General features: G+C 40.8%; 1 protein-coding gene across 7 annotated transcripts in view; it reads right to left on the bottom strand.

Moving 5' to 3' along the window:
* Positions 1–4,749: 4,749 nt before the first annotated feature.
* CCDC106 (coiled-coil domain containing 106) overlaps positions 4,750–25,708 on the bottom strand; it is a 61,881-nt gene continuing 40,922 nt past the window's right edge. For 6 of the 7 annotated variants that reach the window (XM_075605251.1, XM_075605247.1, XM_075605249.1 and 3 more), the window contains 4 exons: positions 14,552–14,659; positions 13,148–13,324; positions 11,810–12,016; positions 4,750–9,416 (listed from right to left, as the gene is read on the bottom strand). In XM_075605251.1, coding sequence (XP_075461366.1) covers positions 9,100–9,416; positions 11,810–12,016; positions 13,148–13,324; positions 14,552–14,659 — 809 coding nt within the window. In that variant the 3' untranslated portion in view covers positions 4,750–9,099. The remainder of the gene's footprint in view (positions 9,417–11,809; positions 12,017–13,147; positions 13,325–14,551; positions 14,660–25,708) is intronic. The other variant, XM_075605252.1, reaches the window with a different exon arrangement.

The following is a 25,708-nucleotide window of genomic DNA, read 5'->3' as shown; positions in this document are numbered from 1 at the left end:
AGGAAGGAGCAGGGAGTTGTAATGGGCCAAAATGAGGTCAAAGCTTGGGAAGGAAACCTTACCTATGAAAGCTCACTTGCAGACCTCGGTGCTATCCTCCTCTGTGTTCCGATCCTGGCGTGCAGCCTTCTGTGTGTGTTGCATAGGAGAGAAGGGAATTCGACTCCGGTGACAGAGTCTGAGGCACTTCCGGTTGATTGAAAAAACTTTATTCAGCTCACAAACGAACAACAGGCTACACCAGTCTCCCCCTCAACGCGTTTCACGTTTCGTCTCCAAGACGAAGCGCTGATTCGAGCGTGAAACGCGTTGAGGGGGAGACTGTGGTGTAGCCTGTTGTTTGTTTGTGAGCTGAATAAAGTTTTTTCAATCAATCGGAAGTGCCTCAGACTCTGTCACCGGCTGTGGCGCCGGATTCCCTTCTCTCCTTTCTCCTGTGACAGTCTCTTTGTCCTGCCTTTTCTGTGAACCTGTCCTGTTGTAGGGATGCCTCAACAACTGAGCATTGTGGTTAGGGGTGCCCAGAGAAAAAAAGGTTGAAACCCACTGCAGTAAAAGAAGTTACTAGTGTGTCTCGCCGCACTTCACAAGTAGTCTTTTGTATTAAGATCAGGGCAAGGTAGAAATGATACCTTAAATGGCCAAGTTATGTTTAAAACGATTCAGGCTTTAAAGGATCATTCAGCTCCCTTCTTCAGGTATGTTACAATAGAAGCTGATCTGGTAATACATATTTACACAGGGCACAATACATCAATAAACTGAAAACACATGTAAACGTGTCATGGAAATGGTTAGTGTCACATAGGCAAGAGGGTAATGTAGGGGAGTTATATAGTTAGAGTGGAGGTTAGAAATGTCTGAGCACATAGCGTTGCCAGATGGCTTGTCTAAAAATACTGGACACAATTGTGAAAAATGTGGTGCTATCGAAAAGTCGGTGGGGAGGTGTGTTATTTATAAATGATCAGACTATTGCATAATTTTTTTCTAAATTTCACTCCAAGTTTGCACCATTTCATATTCTATTGCGTTAAAAATCCTGGGAGAGATTTGGGGATTGAACAACTTTCCAGCATTTTTTAGGAAATAGAATATGAAATAGTACAAATTGGTGCATACGTGGAGTGAAATTTAGAAAATATTACATAATGGTCAGATAATTTATAAATAATGTACTTGTAGTCATACATGGCAAGCTATACTGATCTTAATGCTTCTCACCCACTACTTCCAAGATTGTTGCCACCCCCCTCATCTTCACCGCCCCCATTCTCACCTACCTCATCCTCCTTCCTCACCACCACCTCCTTATTCCTCACCACCCCCCCCTCCTCTCTCACCACCACCCATCATCTTCTTCCTCCTCCTCCTCCCTCACCTGGTATCTTACCTGTGGACCTCCTGGCAGACAGGGACACAGTGGAGCTCTTCTCTCCTCTCCCACATGTAAAGCTGGAAGGAAACTACATTTCCCAGCATGCATATGGGGGGGCTGTGCACGCTCCTTAATGACTTAGAACCCTCCCATTGGTCAGTGTTCTCCTTGGCTTTTTACCGGACAGAGGGACAAATTACCGGTCTGTCCGGTTCAAAACCGGACAACTGGCAAGCCTATGACACATGGTGGAGGAAGTATGTCAGAACTGTTCAATGTCTGCACATTTGGTGTAAACAGAAGTTTAAAACTCTTTCTGATTATTCATTTTGGATTAGATGCAATGGCGTTTCGATTGGTAAAGCAAAAACAAACAAACAAACAAACAAACAAACAAACATGGCCAGTTCATTAAGAGAAGGGACAGAAAATTGCATTGAAAATAAATCTGAACATTCAAAAACATTTTATAGATCATTACAACTTTTAATTGTCATTAAGCAGAGCTAATTACTTTTTGTAAATTTCCAGGATAAAATCACATCTTGGTTGAATGGTTTTTCTCTTGGGATGGCTTTGTATTCTCCACAGTAGTGCAAGGATAATTGTAATTTTTGTAAACAGAATAAAAAGCAAAATGTATACAGAACATGGTTAGGCGGTTAGGCCACATCAGGTAAACATAGTATTAAACCAAGTCATTCTCAACTCGAGAATTCTGTAGAACATGGATATCTGCTGTGATTCGGTGTTAGATTAATGTCAACAAAATGGGATGGACCAGATTTGTCTGACTAAACCTGCGACTTGTCCCCCCCTCCCCCCTACAGAAATCCATTTTTATTTAAAAGGACTATTAAGCTCAGTTGGTAAAATGAGACTAATGTTGCATTATCCACCAAATTAATTTATCTGTTTTTTTCTATCTTTCGTTTACAAAAAGTTTGGGTGAATTTTTTTTAATTACATTTGTGTAACGGTAAAAAAAATTAGTCAAACATTATAGGTTTACCAGGAAAAAAAACTAATCAGAATTTTCCCCAAGTGTCTGATTTACGATCAGTATAGCAACACTTGCAAATGTCAGTGAAATAAACATTTTTGCCCAACTCAAATGTTTTCTATGGTGAATTACCTTTTAGCAAATTGTTGTGAACTCAGGAAAGTTCAGGACTTTTCCGAGAGATGGAAAAGGTCGAAAGTTTGCTACAGTTGCATACTTACTTATAATCTTGATTTGGCCCATCTATCCACCTGAATATCATGCTCACTTGAATGTCTTTCCAGGAATTTTTTTTAATCTCAGCTGTCATGTCACCAGATCCCGTGTCCTTCCCCCCTTGAAAATGCTATTATATAGTAAATATCATAACTACATAAACTTAAAAAAAAAAAGAAAAATGGTTTCTCGAAGGTTTAAGACCGGTCTTTTGGTGGAAACATAGCAAAATAAAATATTGCTAATAACCACCTAGCAGTGAAAATCTACCTGGTTTTGTGAGCTGAGGATAGAGAATATTATTAACAACAATTATACACAAAATGGATGCAGTGTGAAATTATTGAAAATGCCGGGTAGTGATCCAAGATGGCTGCAACTTCTAGGAGCTCCCGTTCGGCCTACCAATAATCTGCCAACATCCATGTTTAAAAGCGCCAATTAAAAAGGTATCGCTAGGGAATGTACCTCCTACTTGCGCTACGTAACCCATTATTGAATGGTTTGGTAATTTTCCCGGAAGTCCAGAATTAAAAGCAAATATTTGGCCTACCTCATGGCACCAGAGAAGCCAGCCTCTGCTGCAGGCCTGTTTGTCCCTGGTGTTTGTCTGCAGGGACAGCTGTTGAAGTCTGTTTTTTTAACCTTCTCTGGAGTGTCCTGCTTGAAGAGCCTTTTCTGCTGAACCGGTTAGTGGCAGACTGACCTTTTTGACAGACCAGAGCAGACTTGTGGGAACCTCCTCCCCCCCAGGAACTTGTACTTGATAAAAAGCACTAGTATATCTCCCAAGTAATCTACAACAAGGGATGATACCTGTGACCCCAGAGAACTCCACCATGATCTTTGACCAGTCAGTGAGAGCAGGGGATCCTGAGGCAAACTGGGCTTGTGCACCAGGGGAGGATGCAGCTGCTGCCAACTTTGTGCAACAAAGGACAAATCAGTTGACTGAAGTTATCACACAGACTTCATTACCTTGCAGCAACCAATCAGGATGGAGGAAGCTGCCCAGCCCCCTAGCAACAGCCCTGCTTTGAGGAAACCCCCCCAAGCTGATCAGGTCACTATGTCCAGAGAGGTAATAACAGACACATACATGTCCAGTATTACCTCTAATGTTTTACTGGACAGTGTCCAAATACAGGACAGTCCAGTTCAATACTGGATACATGGCAACCCTAGCTGAGGAATGCCCTGGTCTTCCATATTTGCTTAGCAAACCTACATCAATACCAGTAAATCAGGCTATAGTGTACATCTGCGTTGCCCCAAAGGCGGACAGCCTGTTAAGGGTTGTACTTTGTGGAACATCAACCCCACCCATTGGAATGTTAACAGGACACAAAGAACTTTGTATTCACAGCTACACTGAATCTCAATCACCCCAGTGTACATCTGCATTGCCCCAAAGGCAGAAAGCCAGAGGGCGTGAGCCGTTCACTGATGTTAAAGCTGCTCTATTTCAATCTGAAATCTCACAAGCCCTTTATCCCCCGTACCAAATTTTCCAACTCTATCTGTCCATGAAATGTCTGTGAATTGACTGTATAACCCATTTCTTTTAATGTAACCATGTATTTTTTTTTATAACTCTGTGCCCAGGGCATACGTGAAAACGAGAGGTAACTCTCAATGTATTACTTCCTGGTAAAACATTTTTATAAATAAAATAGATCCCATTCCGAAAAAACGTCCCAGCACAAGACAACTTCTGACCTAATCTCACCAGCCTCTTTACGCCGCCCTGAAGGGATAACAGGGGCAGTAACCCACAAGAGGAAGACTGCTCTCGCTGTCTCTCTCCGTGGATGAATCCGTGTGGATTTTTAACAATCCGGCCACAGATTATGGAATCCGTGGATCGGATTCTTAAAAATCTGTCCGGATTGTATCCAATGGCAGATTTGGATTGATTCCATATGGATTTTTAGTGCTCAATCCACAGACTGATTTCGGTGAGAGGGACAAATTTGGTCTAAAAAAATCTGGGAAATTCTGGGAAATGGAATTGGACTGGTCCGCCCATCTCATTGCTAGTGTTAAGTTATATTGGGAAATACATTACTTATTCATTCAGGTCCAGGAAATACAAAGGGACTATCGGGTATTGCACTTCTATTGTACGCAAGGCACTTCATTGAAACAAGAATTTTACCAGATTACGATCTCAAATTTATTTTGCTATTTGAAAAAAAGAACGGTTAACAAAAGCAGGTGAGAAAGCGGTATATTTACTAAGCAGCGTTAAACCTTCAGGCACCTTACGGCTCATTTCTATTACTTATGGCTTAGCACTCATTAGGGTATCTCGACCACAATATCTTCTACTAAAGTGGACATGAGGAGACATTTCAGAACTTTCTACTGACCAGGAAGTATTTTCCCCTACTGGTATCAGTTGCTTAAAAGACTTTTTGCACATAAAATTTCATAAGAACACAGGATATTTTTATGACTACTTATTTCAGATAAACAATAATTCCACCAATAGATAATTATTCCAAATGCTGTATTTTTTAATTTAAAGTCTAGTTATATACATTTTTCATAATTGCAGTGATTAAACAGAAAACGAAGAATAAGACATTGAACGGGCACAATTCAATAAAAAATGGTGGGAGCAAAAGTCTGCCGATTGTCCCTGTTCTTCCACCCAGCATAAAAAAGGAGGAGTGGTTAAGGAATATGTTTGTTGGAACTACAGTTAGGTCCGGAAATAATTGGACACCGATATAAGTTTTGTTATTTTGGCTGTGTACCAAAATAAATTCAAGTTACAGTTAAATAATTAATATGGGCTTAAAGTGCATTCTAACAGCGTTAATTTGAGGGTGTTCACATCCAAATTGGAGGAAAGGTTTAGGAATGACATCTCTTTAATATGTAGCCCCCTCTTTTTCAAGGGACCAAAAGTAATTGGACAATTAACTCAAAAGCTGTTTCATGGACAGGTGTGGGCTATTCCTTCGTTATTTCATCGTCAATTAAGCAGGTAAAGGTCTGGAGTTGATTCCAGGTGTGGCATTTACATTTGGAAGCTGTTGCTGTGAACCCACAACATGCGGTCAAAGGAGCTCTCAATGCAAGTGAAACGGGGCATCCTTAGGCTGCAAAAAAAAGAAGAAAATCCACCAGAGAGATAGCAGGAACATTAGGAGTGGCCAAATCAACAGTTTAGTACAGTCTGAGAAAAAAAGAATGCACTGGTGAGCTCTGCAACACAAAAAGGCCTGGACGTCCATGGAAGACAACAGTGGTGGATGATCGTAGGATCCTTTCCATGGTAAAGAAAAACCCATTCACAACATCGAGCCAAGTGAAGAACACTCTCCAGGAGGTTGGCATATCATTATCCAAGTCTACCATAAAGAGAAGACTTCACGAGAGCAAATACAGAGGGTTCACCACAAGGTGCAAACCATTCATAAGCCTCAAGAATAGAAAGGCCAGATTAGACTTTGTCAAACAATATCTAAAAAAGCCAGCCCAGTTCTGGAAAAGCATTCTTTGGACAGATGAAACTAAGATCAACCTGTCCCAGAATGATGGGAAGAAAAAAGTATGGAGAAGGCTTGGAACGGCTCATGATCCGAAGCATACCACATCATCTGTAAAACATGGTGGATGCAGTGTGATGGCATGGGTCACTAGTGTTTATTGATGATGTGACAGAAGACAGAAGCAGCCGGATGAACTCTGAAGTGTATAGGGATATATTGTCTGCTCAGATTCAGCCAAAGTCAGCAAAGTTGATTGGACGGCGCTTCACTTTACAGATGGACAATGACCCAAAACATACTTCGAAAGCAACCCAGGAGATTTTTAAGGCAAAGAAGTGGAATATTCTGCAATGGCCGAGTCAATCACCTGATCTCAACCCGATCGAGCATGCATTTCACTTGCTGAAGACAAAACTTAAGGCAGAAAGGCCCACGAACAAACAACAACCGAAGACAGCTGCAGGAAAGGCCTGGCAAAGCATCACAAAGGACGAAACCCAGCATTTGGTGATGTCCATGCGATCCAGACTTCAAGCAGTCATTGCCTGCAAAGAATTCTCGACAAAGTATTAAAAATGAACATTTTATTTATGATTGTGTTCATTTGTCCAATTACATTTGAGCTCCTGAAATAAGGGGACTGTGTATGAAAATGGTTGCAATTCCTAAACGTTTCATACGATATTTTTGCTCAACCCCTTGAATTAAAGCTGAAAGTCTGCACTTCTATTGCATCTCGGTTGTTTCATTTCAAATCCATGATGGTGGCGTACAGAGCCAAAATTATGACAATTGTGTCAGTGTCCAATTATTTCCGGACCTAACTGTATGATCTGGTATCTTTAATATGCAGGTCATGTAAACCATCTAAAACGTCCAACTTTTACCAAATAATTATTTCATTTAATTAAGAGGTACAAACAGAATTAAAAACAAAAGCTGAAATGCTAAACTATAATTTTTTTAATAAAATACAAACATCCTAATGTTACCCATAACAGAAGCTGGGGGTCTAAAACTCTTGTCATATTATTTTAGTACTTCATAAAATATTCACGTTTCGGTACCCAACAAAACGAGTGTGGTGTAAATCAAACATCTTCTCGACAATGTGGCATTTAAATTATATATCTTGCCCATAGCCCTAGTATTCCTGAAGGATTGCATTTAAGCATCTTTTCTACCCATCAGCAATAAATAATTACTCTAATTCCAGCGCTTTTAGATTGTCTGTCTTTTGTATTGTATGTTGAAGCAGAGATTGGTAAGTACAGATTTTTATATAATTCAAATTTTAAGTTTAGCCCCCTCTTGGATGGCAACTATTTCCATAAGGGATTAACTGCCTTAAGGGGTTAACTGGGTGGGATCACTCAGGGTTCACCCCTCCCCTTTCTACCCAGTGATGTCACCATAGGGAGCGCAGAGTGTTTTTATAGCCCGCCCTTTGTTCTGGAAGAAGGTTCTTCAGAGTTCTGATTGGAGTCCTCAATGTAAGTCCTGCATATAGAGTTTTAATGTTTCTAGTCTTCAGCTAGTATGTCCATGTCACGGTTTATTGTTTTAGTAACATGTCCCGATCATTAGCCACCGCCTGTTAAAGTATCAGAAAGCCTGCGTTTGTAGAAGGGATGCATTGATGTTCTGTCCTATAGTTTTGTCCCACAACAACCTGTAGTTCTATTGAAGCTGTCAAACCAGCAGGTTGATTGTCACACATCCTGGTCTTCCTACAAGCTATTCCTCTACATCCTTATGCAACTGGTAATTAAGCCTATATACCTCTTGTGGATAGGACCGGAATCTACTGGAGGACGATTCCCTGAAAGTATTATTTTGCCATATCTACTGTGCTGTGACTATCAATGTGAACTGTTTTTGGACGGCTGTTCAATAAACACCTTTTCTTTTATAAAAAAAGTTCCAGGCGCACATCAAGCACTTACCCACACACTATCTATATGGCTGAGAGACTGAGGATTTTGTTTATGAACTAATCTGATGTGACACCATTCATAGCTGGGGAATGGGGTTACATAAGAGGAAAGCAGCAAACGTGAATAAAATCCCACTGGATCTGCAAAATAAGGTAGACCTTGTTGGCTGCACCAAGAATAAACCAGAATCACACTGCATTGCACTGAACTATTGCAAAAAACGAAGCAGAAAATATTGCATACGCCATACGTGCTGCACTTGGGAAGCCAGCAGATTTTGGGGTTTAAAGAAATTATGTATAATAATAATGTTAAATACTGGAGGATCCTCCCTCCACATAAATCAGTTCCATCAAATAAGCAAGAATAAGGTTATGATACCAGCTTGACCTCCCACATGCTGGTTAGTCATATGTAAAGGACTCCACACTGAACTGGCTGAAAAAAATAGAATGCAATAACTAATAAAGAAAATGTCTCTAATGTGCATGGAGGGTCCCAGCTCTTGTTTTTGATCTCATTTATGACCCCCTCTTGTCAGAGACCATAACTTTGCAAAAGTGGTTAAAACATAGATTAAAACTGAAATTGACATGAGGCTCGACATGCAGAAAAAGACAAAAATAAGTTAAAACTCTCAGAGAGAGTAATATTGACTGAAGATTGATATATATATATATATATATATATATATATATATATATATATATATATATATATATATATATATATTTTTATTTTTTTTTCTCTTCACATTGACATTTATTTCTGGTTAACCTATAGGGCCGATTTACACAATATATTCGAATTTATAACGTTAGAATGGCAAAGTGCGTATACCAGGGGAATGCAGTACACATGACAGATCATTCCTCATTATTAGAAACCAAATTAAATTGACTAGAATAAAAGTATGTACAAAGGTCTTCTAACTTTGTGCAAACATATTATAAAAAATTGTATCCCGCTTGAAAAGGTTGAAGTGGAAACAGGATGGAGCATTTTAAATAAAGATTTCTTCCATATGTACTGTGATGTGCTAGAAGTGGTTACGTTGACCAATCATCGCTTGAAACGATAGGTAATGGGCAGAAGCAGCTTATTTTTCTTAAGTGCCTGGACCTTGTTGAGGATCTCCTCATCTAAAGACAAGAAGCAACGTCGGGAGTACTCTAGCAGCCTCTCCTTAGAGGGGTCAAACTCTCCGACCTCGGCAATCTTCTCAGGGGCTACAATCAAGAGCTCGGCTATAGGAGTTGTAAGAGCTACGGTGTTGCGATCCACTCGGTGGTACTCAAAGGCCCTGCTCATGCTCTTTAGCTTCTGGAAGGTGGAAAGAATCTTCTTGTAGCGACATAGCACACCGTCTGCATCTTTCACTGCAGGGATAGTGGGAAACATTATACAGTACACACAAATGAAGTGTGAAGAACATCAAGTCAGACACTAAGAAAAGGATAAGTCTACAAGTCCCATTTGTAAAAGTAACTTTTTGGCTACTGCCAGAGGGACCTGCAACACGTTACACAATGATGTGTTGCAGGTCCCTCTGCCAACAAATTCGCTAAAGATTATTTTTATTTTTTTGTCTGGACAAGAATTGCATTTGAAATCATGCCCCAAAGACGACAGATGCAACCAAGTATAAAAGAGCCCCAGCAACAAATGCCTCTGTGACCAGTTATTTAGCTATACCCTCAATCTGGGTAACAAAAAGGCTCTTTTACTATATAGATCATAAAGCTACATACGAGTCACTATACCTGATACAGTATACAGTGTTTCCTTATACACTACTCTCCCAGTTGCTTTCTACTAAATAAAGACTGAGCCCGTCTCTTACACTCAGACACCCTCAACCTTGTGTGATATATCAGATCTATGATTTTATATGTAAAGTATACTGCTTATTTTGCTCTATGTTGATTAATCTTTGTTATCAGAGCATATATTTTAGGAGTACACCCATTAAAAGCTAAATTTTTAATTAATGAATTTACCTTTCTAACGTTATGATTTAGTATGCACCTTTATATTGATTTATTAGCCTCTTCCTGTTTGGGACTTCTTCCATTTACCCACAAATATAGTTTGCAAATATCAGTGATACACTACATACATTTTCAAATCAAATATAATACAGTAAAAGCAAAATGTTTCACTTAAAAAAAAAAAATATATATATATTTTTTTTTTTTAACAAGTATAAATGGAAGAATTGATGAAATTCAATGGTTTACATCAGTGCTTCCTCCATGATTTATCAAATCAGCTTGACTTGTATCAAGCCAACCTCAACCTATCAGCAATAGCACTGGAGTGAATTGTGCTACCTCATAAAACATGCCAGCAAGGAGGTCATTAATTCCAGGATATTACGATGCATGGTTCTCTCTTAAATGTCAGAATTGCATCTGTATTAGCCTTGAATAAAGAGTGGTCACTGAGTGTATGTTGTATTGCTTCGATCTCCCCCGGACTTCTTGCTTATTACTAGCTGGGTTCCTGACAGGGACATGTGAACTCAGTGATATTATAAATCAGTCACCTTCTGCGCTAGAAAAGTTTCCAAACGTAACATATTTAAAACATTATGTTGTTAAAAGAAAACAGTTATCAGGATTTAATCAATGAACAATTTGATTGCCAGAGGGGTCTGCAATACATTGCATAACAAGGCCAAAGCCATGTATTGCAGGCCCCTCTGGCAGTGAAAGGGTTTAATATATCACAACTATTGGTTCCATGTGGGACTACACTTTCTATATATAGATGTAGCAGGACTTACTGCCACCTTGGGCGCAAGAGGTTCAGACGCCAGAGCGCAGCAGGGCCGGGATCTATCACAACCAAGAAAGCAGTAAACTGCCCAGGGTGATGAACGCAGCGGGTGTCCCTGCTTCTGAATGGGACTACCACTGAGTTAACCCTACCGGGCCAGCCACGCATCCGTATTAGCTGCGCAGAGGAGTCCCGGAGAGAAGCGGTCTCTCTCTGTGTCTCCCTGAGCGATCAAATGTTTTATTTTTATATACTGTATTGCAGCAGGGGGTCTCAGAGGGAAGGGTGCGTGTTGGGGGTAGAGTAGGTGGCTCAAGGGGGTAGTTAACCCCTTCATTATCTTAGCGGTCAGCCACTAAGGTAGTGAAGAGGGGTAATAGATGTTTATGTATGTTTGATGTTTTACGGTGTTATTATTATATACTGTACTAAAGCAGGATGTCTCCGGAGGTGAACCCCATATTTTCTACTTCGGGGACCCCCTGGTTTCAGAGATATAGACCTCCATAGGGGTGACAGTAGCCGCTCCGGCTAGGACCACGTGATGTGGTGCGGGAGCTTTAAACCCCCGCCGGAGTGGCTACCGGCACCTCCTATGGAGGTTTAGATCTCCGAAAGCAGGAGGTCCCTGGAGTTGAAATTAATGGGGTTCACCTCTAGCAACCCCCTGCTTCAATACAGTATATAAAAATAAGACATTGGATCGCTGTAACAGCTGCTCAGGGAGACACACACAGAGACCCCGCCTTTCTCTGGGACTCCTCTGCGCAGCTATTACAGACCGTCTGGCCCGGGACAATTAACACTGCTTTAATCAATCCTCTCTGGTCGCACAATGTACTGCTTTTGGGTGCCGCAGACATCTCGCAGATTTCAGTCTGTCAGTCTGCGGCAACGGAGGCAGTAAATCTTACTACATCTGTACAGCGCCATGGGGCATCCGGCAGCAATAGCTAAAAGGTGGAACCTTTGTCACAGATTGTAAACTCACCTCTCTGTCGCTCTCTAATTTTGGGCTGGCAAAACCTCCTCTTATTGCAGCCTCCCTTTTGCCGTTGCCTCTTGTGATCTGCCAAGCAGTCACCTTCCTCGGAGTTGCCACTTTGGGACAGCATGCTGTCATTGTCCGAGAGGTCACCATTACGACATTCATTTCCTTCGGACCTTCGGTTGGCCTGTTTGTTCCTTGCATGATCTTCTGTAAGAAAGCAGATCGGGAATCATTTCCCCTTTCAGCTCACAGTACAGACAACCTGTTCAATCGACATTTTCAGATCAAATACGCCCAGTTCTAGGTTTCTGTTCACACGTCCCCCTGACCCATTTCATCGCACCTTCACTTCCTTTAGTTGAATATGACACATCCCATCAATGTGAATAGCTACACAAGCCATAGAAAGACGTTTTGATTCATCGAGGAAGGCACAACAATTGTACTATAATTGCAATGAAACAAATATGCGGTTCCTTATGAAAACAAAAGCAAAAAAAGCAAAACAGTGTTCACATAATTAAAAAATGAAAATGAAGAATGGTCCCCGGAGCACCTGTGATACATAAATACGTATGTCACATGCTGTAAGGGAAAGAAGAACTGTGCCCAACTATGAGCTGTTTAGCAAGTGCCAATTATATGATCTTTATAACAGAATATAAGCTTTGATTCGGCACTACAGCACAAAAGATCCCACTATCTCCAATAGGAGATTCCGTGCGGTGGTACAGAATAATCATTCATGCCCCTTTGTATCTGTTCCTTGGATTTGCATTAAGCACCAAAAATGGAGTTGCAAGTTCTATGGGACTGAGACTTGTGCCTAAACACTTTGTGCCCTGCTGTCCTACAAAAAATTATTAACACTATAATTGCAGACTTGTAAGAGATTTGCAAAAAGTATCCAATAAAAAAAAAGGTAAATCCATTCATTCTAGCTAACAAGAGCAATACAATTTAACATCAGAAGCTAATAGGCCAGAACAAACAATTGTAAGTTTGGTTTAGAAAAGGGCTTAGCATAATGAGAAGCAGGAGAGAATTACTAATAGAACCTGAAAGCACATGAGACAAACATTACTCCCACAGGCCCAATTGATGTATGTAGATGGAAAAGCATCTTATACCACCCTCGAGAATGGTTTTGCCTGAGGACCTTGTAGCTTGTTGGCTAATGACTGGTGTAGCAAACAAGAAACTAAAAATATTGATGATTCAAAGCAACCAGCTATAAAAATGTGAATTATTTTCAGGTGGAATAACTTGCACAAGTCTCCAACGTAAAAAAAAATAAGTCAATATGTTTTGTCTTGTAAAATATGATCAGCACTATACCAGCGTCTGTTTTTGTTGAAGAGATAAATTTGTCTAGCTGACATCGCAGAAAGTCCCTCTCCTCCTCAAGATCCTCAATCCTCTTCTGCAACCAGGAGTTTCTCTCCAGAGCCATGTGAAGCTGAGCACTCATGCTGTTCATTAGTGCAATGGAGGGAGCGTTTGGCTCAGGAATCTCTGTAATCAAAGCCGCCATATTAATGTTATTCAAATGTACCAAACCTCAAGTGACAGAACAAAGTTTATGGATTTTATGCAACTGCTAATAACAACTCCAACCCCACTCTCCCCCCGGGCCTAAAACCTGGTTATCGGGAAATTAACTTTCAAATTAATAAGTCCCATTTCACATCCAAACCTTATCTATGTAGTCAACTTAACCCTGGATGCACTTATAAAAGTGCATGAAAGATGCCATCCTACACAAACCGGAGCTAAAATGTAATTACAAGAACTACCCTTTAAAAAAAAAAAAAATCTACTGATTTAATAATAAATGTAACATTAAGGTGCATCACGGTTATACAGAGCTTGTATGGTTTTAACGTTCTACGCCGCAATTCCTTGCTCATCTCATTCTCAGTGCTCATTTGCTTTCCTTCCTAAGTTTTAAGTCTGTAAACATGTAGATACAGAATATTGCATAACAATACAATATGTGCCAGCTACTCTTCTGAATTTTCCTAAGGACCTAAAACCAGTTCAGGGAGAAATGCCTAAAAGCTTTTTATTTTTTATTATATCATCTTGTGATGGAGCTGTTTAAACTAGGAATCATTCGGTTTTGGTTTTCACATTACCAACTGACTTTCATCTTCCAAATCTACCAACTGAATTTAGCTCTGATTATTTACCAATTGACAGCCTACTGTACTCCGCCAGGAAAACCATTTGAAGATATGCTCAGGTTTGGTACATTAAGCAAACAACATCTGAGATACTTAGAGTATGTAACGCAGCAACTTCTTAAACCCAACCATGTGTAAACCAGTATTGCCAATTCCTCTGTTAACATTAAAAAATGTGTACAGAACTGAAACTGGCCATACAAAAGAACACTACTTCATACCCTGCTCCTCTTATAAAGCACTAAGATTGTAAGCTCTTTGGGACAGGGACTCCTTTTCCTAATGTCTACTTTTATGTAGGAAGCGTTTATTCCCATTATGTCACGTGTGTTATTGCTGTAAAGTGCCATGTACATGCATGACGCTATATAAATAAAAGGTCATACTCAAAATCCACATTTTACGGCAACAATTGGAAAAAAGTTAAGCCAACGAGAACGCAAACGAAAGCATATGACATTATTTAATCAGAAACAGAAATACATTGTGAATTTGGGGATTTTATTACCCAACCTTACAATTGGAGGTTCCAGGCGTGTGTGTAAAGGGCTCTTACCTTCAGAGCTATTTTGGGAAGAGCCGAGGCTGTAAAAGAGCTGGGGTTCTAGGTGAGGATGTTCTTCAAATGGGATTGAAATCTCATAGGACTCATCGCCCTTCTTTACTGGAAAGAAAGTCAACATTGCACAAGGGAAGAAAAGCCATGGGATTTTTTTTTTAATACAACCTTTCAATCAATGGTACATTTCGTAAAGACAATTAAAAAAGCACACACAAAGGGTAGTCATTTTTTACAAAACACTTAAACCAGGATTCACTAAGTCATACCCGATGAAGGACCCCGAGAGGTTCGAAAGCTTGTAACAGTAACTACGTGTTGGTTCAATAAAAGGTTCTCTCTCTCTCTCTCTCTCTCTCTCTCATTAATGGCCACTGACGTCAATGCCAGAATAGGTTGTGATACTCTGCATCAGCACGGAATGAATCTCCCTCATTGAAATATGGCCGCATAAACACTTTAGCAACAAGAAATTCACACGGTGTGTGTCTGGTTCCTATTCATGCAGTCCCTGTGGGTAGCCAGCCAAGGGCAGTGTCAGTCACCTATACCTAATCTAGTAAAACATGCATTTGCCAATAGTTTACTTTGGTCTTAGTAGGGGCTGATGCTTTTAAAACCTTTGCAGACCTCTAAATGCAGTTTTTGAAAAACCCAACTGTCCTTTAAATCAAGTAACATCTTGACATTCCCATCCCAAAACATATTGCTGGGTGGCCAGCGAGGCAGCAAGGGTAGCTCCGGTGTCCATGCCGGCCCGAATATGGGTGGAAAAAGGAAGAAGTAAAGAAAACCTTACAAAAACTCCCAGAGGTAATTTAATTCCCCCTGAAAATATGGCACCTGACCAAAACCAACATATGGCTTAATTGAAAACCCATATATCAAAAATATTGAAAAATTTCCCGGAATTCTTTTTAGAAAATTATATAACTATCAGTTGATAACAATAAATAAAAAAAATGTGTTTCTAGGATGTATATTGGACTATAATTGTCACCTGACAAAATGTTCATGTAAACCCTAATGCTCTATAAACAAAATGTATAACCTGTGTAAAGTAAATGGCAAACTCCCCCTTCCTTACTACTCTTAGTCTGCCCCTTCCCCTCCATTTCCAAACATAATAAAAATATTTGTACAAAAAAAAAGAAAAAGCCAACTGGTCAAATTACAGCAAGTATCAAAGGTATAAATGCCGTATTCTTCAACATTAGGGGAGTACAAAGATTCTTAACCAGAAAAAAATAAAAGAACAAGCATCAGTGCAGTATCCCTCCAACGTGTGTGTGTGTGTGTCTGTGTGTGTTCTTATGCACTCTCATTTTGTAGGCATATCAGTATCAATGGTAATCGCCAAAATACCTCTCCAGATTGGCGGATCTCACGGAAAATAAATAGAAAGAGCGATGGTGCAGATCATTTAAGCTTTAAAAAAAAAAAATCAATAAAACCAGGCCCCCCAAAATGTCCATTGTTTAGAATTTTGTGGTTAATATATCTCTTCTGGAATTAAATTATAGTTATTGTTGTGTATGAAAAGCAACAGTTAATAACAGAGCTGTGATTGTGTATCCAGCTTGTGATCTAATTAGCTCTGTACTAGCATATAGAGATTTCATGTGAGAAATGATGTGTTATAAATAATATAATGTGGGGGATTATGTTAGCCTTAGATCCATGAGACAAAGGGATAAATTAGCAGCAGAAATATGAATATTAAGGATAGAAAAATAATTAACATCCCACAGTTGAATATCGTGGAATATTTAGCATTGTTGTATGACTATTGGAGCTTGCACAAGTATTGTATTTTATATTAATATTTTATCATCATGTATAATTATTGGTTTAGCAATCCATCAATAGGTCTAATTGAGATGGAGATTAAATATTGGATTAATACTGGTCGCCATGCCCACCAATCAGAAAGATGGTGGATGTGGATATAAAGAAACCATGTTAGGTGTAGGTCATCACTCCTGACATAGACATAGGTGTGAACACGTGTTGAGTGAGCCGAGAGGTTGGAGCACGGACGAACACGAAAGTGACATTACAGACACTTCAGGAGATTAGATTGGTGTTTGACCCAGCGGTGGTGAGATTACTTTTGAACTCCCGCTCCAGCCTGTCTTGATTAACCATTGTGTTTTGTTATGTGTATTGGCTCGCTCTAGGCACACATTGTAAGTGAGCTTTTTTGGGGGCCTGGTTTTATTCGTTTTCGTAAAGTTTAAATAATTGGCACTATCGTTGTTTGTATTAATTTTCCCTGAGATCCGCCTATCTGGAGACAGGTATTTTGCAGATTATCATTGCCACTGATTTGGATATGCTGATGTTATTCCTAAAAAAAATGTGAGTGTATAAGATCAGACACGCAAGCGCATACACGCTGCACCATATTGTGTTCTTATTTTTTTTCCGGTTCTTATTTATTTATTTATAAAATGTTTTACCAGGAAGTAATACAAGTATGTATGTACAATTCAAGTATGTCCTGGGCATAGAGTTAAAATGACAAATAATACATGGTTACAAATACAGTTACATAAATGAACAGGGTATACATTATATACAAGACATTGCATGCACAGTTAGAGAAGATGTATATTATAGGCTTATGAAACAGTTACAGACCAGATTAAAATGTGAGACAGCCTTAGTTTTGAAAGAACTTAAACTGGTGGTGGATGTGAGAGTCTCTGGTAGGTTGTTCCAGTTTTGGGGTGCACGGTAAGAGGAGGAGGAGCGGCCGGATACTTTGTTGAGCCTTGGGACCATGAACAGTCTTTTGGATGATAATAATGATAATTAATAATAATGATGATTGATAATAATGATAATTGGTTAAGAATCATTGCGCTCCCCTGAGGTTGAAGAATACAGATTTTTTTTTTCAATTTACATTTTCTTATTGATTTTCAAGCAGAGATATACAGAGATAAAACATTAGGGGGAGAGGGTTGGGGAGGGGGGGTACATAAAAGAAAAAACGGGGAGAGGGATGAGGGAGGGGGAACAGCATAGTGGCGAGTCGACAAATCTATAGCATTGGGGTGCAGCTTCTATGACTGATATAGATGCCATCTCTGATGCGCCCGAATGGTTGCAAGAGAGCATAATGGGTGTCATTACGGGGAGGTGTATGGGGGGACTCTTATCCAGACCTTAGCAGCGGAGTATATTTGGACCTAGGGAGCTACAAGCTAAGGGAGCATAGATCTACATGTGGGCTACCTGCGTGACCAATCCAGGGCAGCCAGACCTTCTGGAAGTTGATGTATGTATCGTTCAGGAAACTGGTCAGTTTTTCCATCATGCATATAAATCAAACCTTATTTAGAATATATAGGATTGGTGGTAGCTTATCTTGTTTCCATAGACTCGCTAAGGCGCACCTTGCTGCTGTGATAATATGGGTAATTAATTTATTTTCAGCCCTCGTATGATCTTGCAGTTGTTTGTTCAGCAGGAATAGCCACGGATCCAGGGGAGTCTCAACCCAGGATCCCCTGGATCCAGACCCCCACCTGTCTCCAGAGGTCATGCACCGAGGGCAGGACCACCACATATGTAGCAGAGACGCCACAACCTTTGGGGCACATGGGGGAGTAGCCTGGGACATATTTAGCAATATTTTCAGGGGTGTTATACCACTGAGTCATAACTTTATAGGTGTTTTCTCGACTGGTTGAACAAATTGAGCTTTTAGCTACTGACTCAAAGATCTCCTCCCAATCATTGTCCTCCAGCTCCCTTTCCCATTTTTCCATAAATCCCAGCTTATTCTGAGGATCTGTGGTTGGTTGAGAGATTTGGCTGTAGAGTTCTGAAATTACCCTCTGTTGCAAGTCCGCCTCCAGACAGAGTTTCTCAAACAGTAAGATGGGGCTTGTTGGCAGAACTTTAGCATACAAGACCCTTACCTGGAGATATCGGAAGCTCTCCCTTGACGGGTGTCACGGTAGACCAGGTCTTTTAACACATTTATATTTAAGAGATCAATTACAAGGCAAAACAAGGCAGTGAAATAAATTGAGGTTTATTTGGATAAGACCTCGGAAACACACAAATACAAAATACAGAGAATATACACATTTACTCGGGTCTGGGGGTTGAGATCCAACCCTTTCCTAGTTGCAGGGCTCCTGCTTCAGCAAAAAGGTGTTACCCTGTCTAACAAATCTACGTAAGTACCAGCACTCACTGTCTAATAGCTAAATGATGAAAACAGTTGTAACGCAGAATAAACATTTAATAATAAAACGAACCAGAAATAAATCAAATGTGTTTGCAGAAACCAGTATCACAAATGGGCATGTCACAAAGTGAGGGGTGGGGGGGGGGGGGAAGGAAAAGGGGGAAAAAAACACGAAACACGAGGAATATACACAAAAAACGGAGAACGGAAAGTATGCTAGGGGGGCGACGTTTCGAGGGACTACCTCTTCATCTGGCCCATTCCCCCTGGTCCAAAAGGTCCCAGAGGTACTTCCCTAAGCCTCCCTTCCCCTATAACTGGTCAAATCAGACACCCCTGAAAATAGATAGCAAACATATAGTGTAGGCTAAATACGCTGGGCAATGGTACAGTAAAGGCTGAACAAAGCTTGCAAGAAAGCAGCTTGCAAAAAAGCACCAGGAGTCCACAACAGTCAATGAAAGGTTAATGGGAATAGAAAATGAAGACAGTAATCAAACCCTCTGTGGCTCTGCTCCTTGTGCTCGTGTGGAGTGCTGAGGAGTGAGATAGCAGTCTCAGCTGTTATATGTAGTAGCTCTGGCCGCCGCTCCGCAGTGTCCTGTGAATGACGTCACGCGATGGAACTTCTCCTCTTGCAGGCTAGCATCTGCCAACGTGGCATTTCCTAACTGCGCGTGCGTCAGCTGTTATCCCCCTCTGATCGTGAGGGGACATCACTGCGCATGTGCAAGTAATCTCGATCTGCCTCTGACTCCAGTAAACAGCACAGTCTCACAGTAATGCAGGAGAAAGTGAAGACAGCACTCCTGGTGGTCAGTACAGCAGCTCCTGCTACCTCTGGCTGCCTTTTGTCACCAAACTGTTTTTCCTCACAGGAGAAACACACAAGGCATTGTAGTTTTAAAACACAGCAAAACTAACATTTGGTCCCTAGAGCTGACACTACAATTTGGAACTAAAACGTGGGGTCTTTGAAGTGGGCTCTAAAACCTGTTCTAAGACACCAGCCCCTACACCCAATACAGTAACGGTACCATTTGATCCCTAGAGCTGACACTCTAAAACTGGGATCTCCGAGTGGGGGTTCTAAAACCTGCATTAGGATAAAAGCCTCCTAGACCCAGTTCTAATACCTTGCTGGCAGGCAATACAGGTTAACCCTGTTTTCCATACAGAACACCTACAAGCTCATATTGAACCCCCAATATAACCACAACATATATATAAGCATATAAGTGTCACAGAGGAGTGCTACTGAGCATGGCAATATATATTTAAAACCAGAGACAGAACATGAAACACAGACAGAGCTCAGTGCACATCCAATGAAACTTATACACGGTACAGTGCCTAAATATATATGTATAGATATCTTTTGAATAAAATGGTCTGTTAGTACCTAACATTAATGTCAATTCTTAATAACCTGTGCATTACCTGGAAGAATGATTTATAATAAATCTGTCAAAATTAGTTGCAAAGAACTATTGTTTTCGGGTTTGAGGTTAAGGTACCTGATTGTAGCCTAATTGAGTGGATATTATAGGAAGGGTATCTGTTTCCCTACTTGGCTACCAGGAGGGAATCTGCTTTATTAACTTTTTCGTAGAACTTCCTCTTAGTCCAGTTAAGGGACTGTTCTGCTTTAGCAGTTAAAAACATATTAAGCTTAGCTCTGGATTCCTTAAGGGACTGCAACGTAGCTGGGGATTGATTATTTTTATGCAGTATCAAGTGAGCATCTACCTTGGCCTGGAGAGAGAGTCAATCCCTCTCTATCTTAATATTTAGGTTTGGGGTTGTGGATTCTACTGGTGCATGGTCCGACCAGGTTATACTGTGAATATTTGAATCGGCCACCTGGGGGATCAGGCCTGCGCTTGTGAAGATATAAATCGATGCGCAAGTATGATTGGTGAGGTGAAGAGAAAAAGGTGTAATCTCTGGCCTGAGGGTTCAGTTCTCTCCAAGTGTCTACCAAGTTAAGAGAGAGAAGGCCCCGTTTAAGGGCCCTGACCTCTTGTGATCTGGGATTCAGTGGGCCAGATTCCAGTGAGGGAGATCTAAGGCCGGGTCTAAAGCGAGATTGAAATCTCCACCCAGAATAATTTGCCTAAAGTAGAAAAATAAAAAAAGAATTCAAGAATTTAACACTGTTCTTGTTCGGAGCATATACTGTAGCTATGGTCAAGTTCCTTCCATATAATTCCCCATCTAAAATCACATCTACCATCTCTGTCTATTTTCATAGATTTGTGTGTGAAAGTGATCCGATTCTGGAATAGTATTGCGGTTCCCCTTCTCTTGACCATTCCGGAGGAGAAAGAGGCATCTTTATATAATCTGTCTAGATAGTTTGGATTGTCTGGAGATCTAAAGTGGGTCTCCTGTAGAAGGAGAATGTCAGCCCCCTTTTTCTTAAAATCTATCATTACCAGCCTCCTTTTTTTAGGGCAGTTTAAACCTTTCACATTGAGCGAGATTACCTTAAGTGACATCGCGAATTTGGGTTAGCACCGCTGACCGGCATGGGTGATCAGTCCTAAACTGCACCGCTAACCTTTTAATGTCCTCGTCACCTGTTGGCTGTTCAAGGGTGGGGGACATGAATGGGCCTGATGGAAAGAACAAAAGCAGGGGGGACGGGGAAAAACGGGAAAGAAAAATGAGTGAGCATGGATGTGTCCCCGGAGAGACAGTCCTAATGCTCACCTGCCCTTGGGAGCAAAATCTGGGATAAGGGGGAACAAAAAAAAAAAAACAAGGGCAACTGTGTCTTCAAGGACACAGACAGTTAGGGGTAGTGGTAGAAACTGTTTTTAAGGGTTGTGAACTGCATTATTCAGTCTTTTTCACATCACAAATTTGTGCCTTTATCCCTATTCACCACAGATCATTTTTTTTTAAATATTGTATGTGAAGTCACTTTATTTATTGCACATTTATTTGGTGCACATATTATTTGAGTATATATTATATTTTTGAAAGCACGATCACTATTAATCACACTTTATAATCACTAAGAGGAGCGACCATCATGCAGCCATATGGCTGCATACGTAAAGCTTGAGTGTTGATCTTGCACCTTTCTTCAAAAAATTGAAAAAGGGAATTTCTCTTACTGATCATTCCTTTTCTTTGGTGCCAGTACAAACTAATGGGAAATTAAGCTGCACCAAATATGGATTAGGGCAAAATTGTCACTGAATCAGGTTCAATCAAACTATAAAAAAGGTTCCCTGCTCTCCTCCTCACAGCAGTTATCCATCTAAAACAATAAAGTAGATCGCATAACAACCAAACAAAAAGTATCCATAGGGAGTAAAAGTTGTATTGGCATGGAGGGACTTGAAGAAAAGGAATGAACGGTAAGAGAAATCCCCTTCTCTCTCTTTGTCCCTCTGATGCCAGTACAAACAAATGGTGAGATACCAAAAGCAGCCCCATTCTCAAGAGTGACTTGCTCCTCCAAGCAAGTGAGTGACCAATTCTGAACCAGCAAATTTAGCCATGCAACATTACTCTGAGAGCCATGAGGTTGCAGTCTGAAACCCAATACAGATTAAGCAAAACCTCAGTTTATTTTATGGTCAAGGTGGAGGACCAATTAGTATTCTGAGATTAACTGGATAATTACCCAATGAATGCAGGAGTGTTTTATGCAACAAAATATTACCACACCCAATGTCAGAACAACAAGGCACTTAGCTTCAGAATCACACATACCATCTTCGATTAGTCACGCATATCCTACTCCAATTTTACAAGTATGAGAACTCTCAGCAGAGGATCTTAATAGATCATATAGATGACAGACATACCATGTCTTTGGAATACTAGGCGGCATGAGTACGGCCGGTTTCCATACCCCTGGCCTTTATCCCCCAGCCTAGAGTAGCATCAAAACGACAGCAAAATCCTCTTCAGATAAGCAGAAGGCATGTGGCAAGGGACAGAATTGCGCAATATGATGAACACTAAACAATAAACAAGGGGTACACAAATAAAAATAACTACCTTAACTAAATGAATTAATCTCTCCCTGCAGCTGGCCCAAAATCTCACCCAGAGAGAAAATTCAATAGAGTACCGGAAAAAGACCTCAAGCGCACAGGAGAGAAAAAGACAAAAACAATACATATTGTACTCTGTATAGTTTAAATAGATAATCCCTGCTGTAAATAGCTACAGTACACTTACAAGATAACAGTTCAAATTAGGCAGAAATTATCATCTTAGCTGGATATGTTGTTAGAGTGGGTCCACTCTGCCAGGCTCAGCTAGCCTCCTCTATGAAGATGCAGGTGCTGGATCGATCTGGATAGATCCTCCTCACATACAGAAGCTTCCTCTGAACTGATGGGCTCAGCTGGGCTCTCAGAATAGATATTAACAGTAAGATAAGGAAAGAGAAAGGATGTACTCACGTACAAAATAGATCCTCGGTTTTGTACGTGAGTACATCCTTTCTCTTTCCTTATCTTACTGCTAATATCTATTCTGGGAGCCCAGCTGAGCCCATCAGTTCAAAGGAAGCTTCTGTATGTGAGGAAGATCTATCCCGATCGAGCCCAGCACCTGCATCTTCATAGAGGAGCCTAGCTGAGCCTGGCAGAGTGGACCCCCTCCAACAACATATCCAGTTAAGATGATAAATTCTGCCTGATTTGAACAGTTATCTTGTACGTGTACTGTAGCTATTTACAGCAGGGATTATCTATTTATACTATACAGAGTACACTTTGTTCTGATTTTGTCTTTTTCTCTCCTGTGCGCTTTAGGTCTTTTTCCTGTACTAAGCAGAAGGGCATAGCTTGCTGCCAAGTATCACAAAATCCAGGTGGCATTCATTTTTAGCATAATGACTAGGACCATAGGTAAGCCCCATTCTGCTTGCTTCTCATTGGCGAAATAATCCATCATGGCATTAGGGGATTTAGGGCAAAACTACTGCTTTGCCCGATAAGGAATACTGACAGTGCCCTGTACCAAGATCTACCAGACAAATAAATCCTGCGAGGAGATAACCCATTGAACAGCAGGACAAAAAGAACGGGTGTGAAGGAGAATTATAGGGTCTAGTGCAACCAGATTTGCTTAATGTTTTGCCTTACCTTTAAATCCGCATTTGTTTGTACTGGCATGGGAGGGATGGAGAGAGAAGACGGATTCTAGAACTTAAAGAAGTCATTTTGCCAGCACTGTAGAACTTCTCAGCTGTCTTGTGAATAGTGGTTTTCAAGCTGCTGATTTGCACTAGCTTAAGTATATTTGAATCAATAACATGTTGAGGTTACTTCTGAACTGTTCTGAGGAATGGACAACATTTCAAACTACACAGGAAGATGGGACGGCCAACAAAAAAGCCATTTGCAATGATGGCAATCTATTTGTAGAATAATATGTGAGAACAAAGATGAAGGACCGAGACCAGCACCGGCATAATTTGATCCGGGATCTAACAAGTGTTTGATAAATGCTACTGTGTTAATAAACATGATGTTGTGTGTCTCATTAGATTTTCCCAATAGCTGCTTATTTAAAATGCAAATACTCGTGCTTAAAACCCTCACATAGCCATTTGCAAAGTGTTCCATACAGGTACGACCAATAATTAGATTCTGAACACAAACTTCAATTTATTTTCTTACTGGCAAACATAGATTTTTAGTTTTAGGCTACAGCCACAATTTATGGTTGGACAAAAACAACTGGGAATAAAGTATTCTACTATGTTCATTAATAAAGGCAAGGGATGAAACCAAATCCTTCTGAGCCATAAAGTATTATTAACATCACTCCTCTTGCAGGAAAAACCTTTGAATGGGAGTCAAAATGGAAGTTTCAGGCAGCATCTGGTGAAAGGGTTGGTACCCACAAACAGGGGCGGATTGGAGACAGATATCGGCCCAGGCAATATCAGTCTTACCGGCTCTCCTCCCACTACGCGGCTTCATGACATCACGTTGTCATGGCGATGCATCGCCATGTGACGTCACGTCGCCATGACAACTTGCCGGACTAGTAAGAGACACTTACAGAGGCCCAGTGCTCTCCTCCGGCAATCAGTTTAATTGTTTTGAGGAAGAGCGTGGGACCTCTGTAACCACCACCAAACCTCCCCACGCCCCTCCTGACACCCAAACAATCTTACCTGCTTGGGGTGAAGTCTCCTCAGTGCTACTCCAGTCTTGTGCCAGTCCAGGGACCTCACAAATCCCTCCTCCGGTCACGCGGAAGTTGGACCCAACTTCCAGCGCCGACAGGAGGAGGGAGAGGATGCATTAACCACTGGGCTGCATGGGGAGCCACTGTGACAGTTGTCCTATCCCCAGCAGCACCGGATCACCGGGGCAAGCCCGAATGCCTGATACAATCTAACAGACACGTGAGAGACTTACAGCTTTACAGCAAGTTTAATAGCCAAGGAGGCACTGGCCCATGGACGCACAGGGCATTTGCCCGGTTTCCCAGTGACCCAATCTGCCCCTTCCCAGAAAAATCATGCCAGTGCTTCTTTTCCATGGGTACGATGTTATGGTCATTTTTTTTACTTTGGATCATATATATTGTGTACTTTTGTATATTTTTACATGCAGATAAAACATTTATTGATCAAGCAGTAGTGTGCAGTGTCATATCGTACCTTTGCATTGCGGATATACAGGCTGGGTTCCCCACCTTTGATACTAGCACCTTCACTAATCACTATGTGATTATGTTTTTAGTTGAATTCTGGGTTTAACATTTTTCTTGGTTTGTGGATGTTCCCCTTTCTATTATTCTTTATTTTTGAGTTTCAGAGAAATCATCTTACCCGTGTAAGCAGAACTTCCCTTAAAAGCCTAAGTCCTGAACATGCTTCTCTAGAGTTGACGAGGGTCCTTGCGCACACAGATACATCTGACCAGTTTTCCCTATGTAATAACCCCTTAATATTTCTT

This window comes from Ascaphus truei, chromosome 6, assembly GCF_040206685.1.
Source record: "Ascaphus truei isolate aAscTru1 chromosome 6, aAscTru1.hap1, whole genome shotgun sequence".
Classification (NCBI taxonomy): Eukaryota; Metazoa; Chordata; class Amphibia; order Anura; family Ascaphidae; genus Ascaphus; species Ascaphus truei.
Note: the sequence above shows the minus strand (reverse complement) of the source record. Positions and strands in the feature narration are given on the sequence as shown.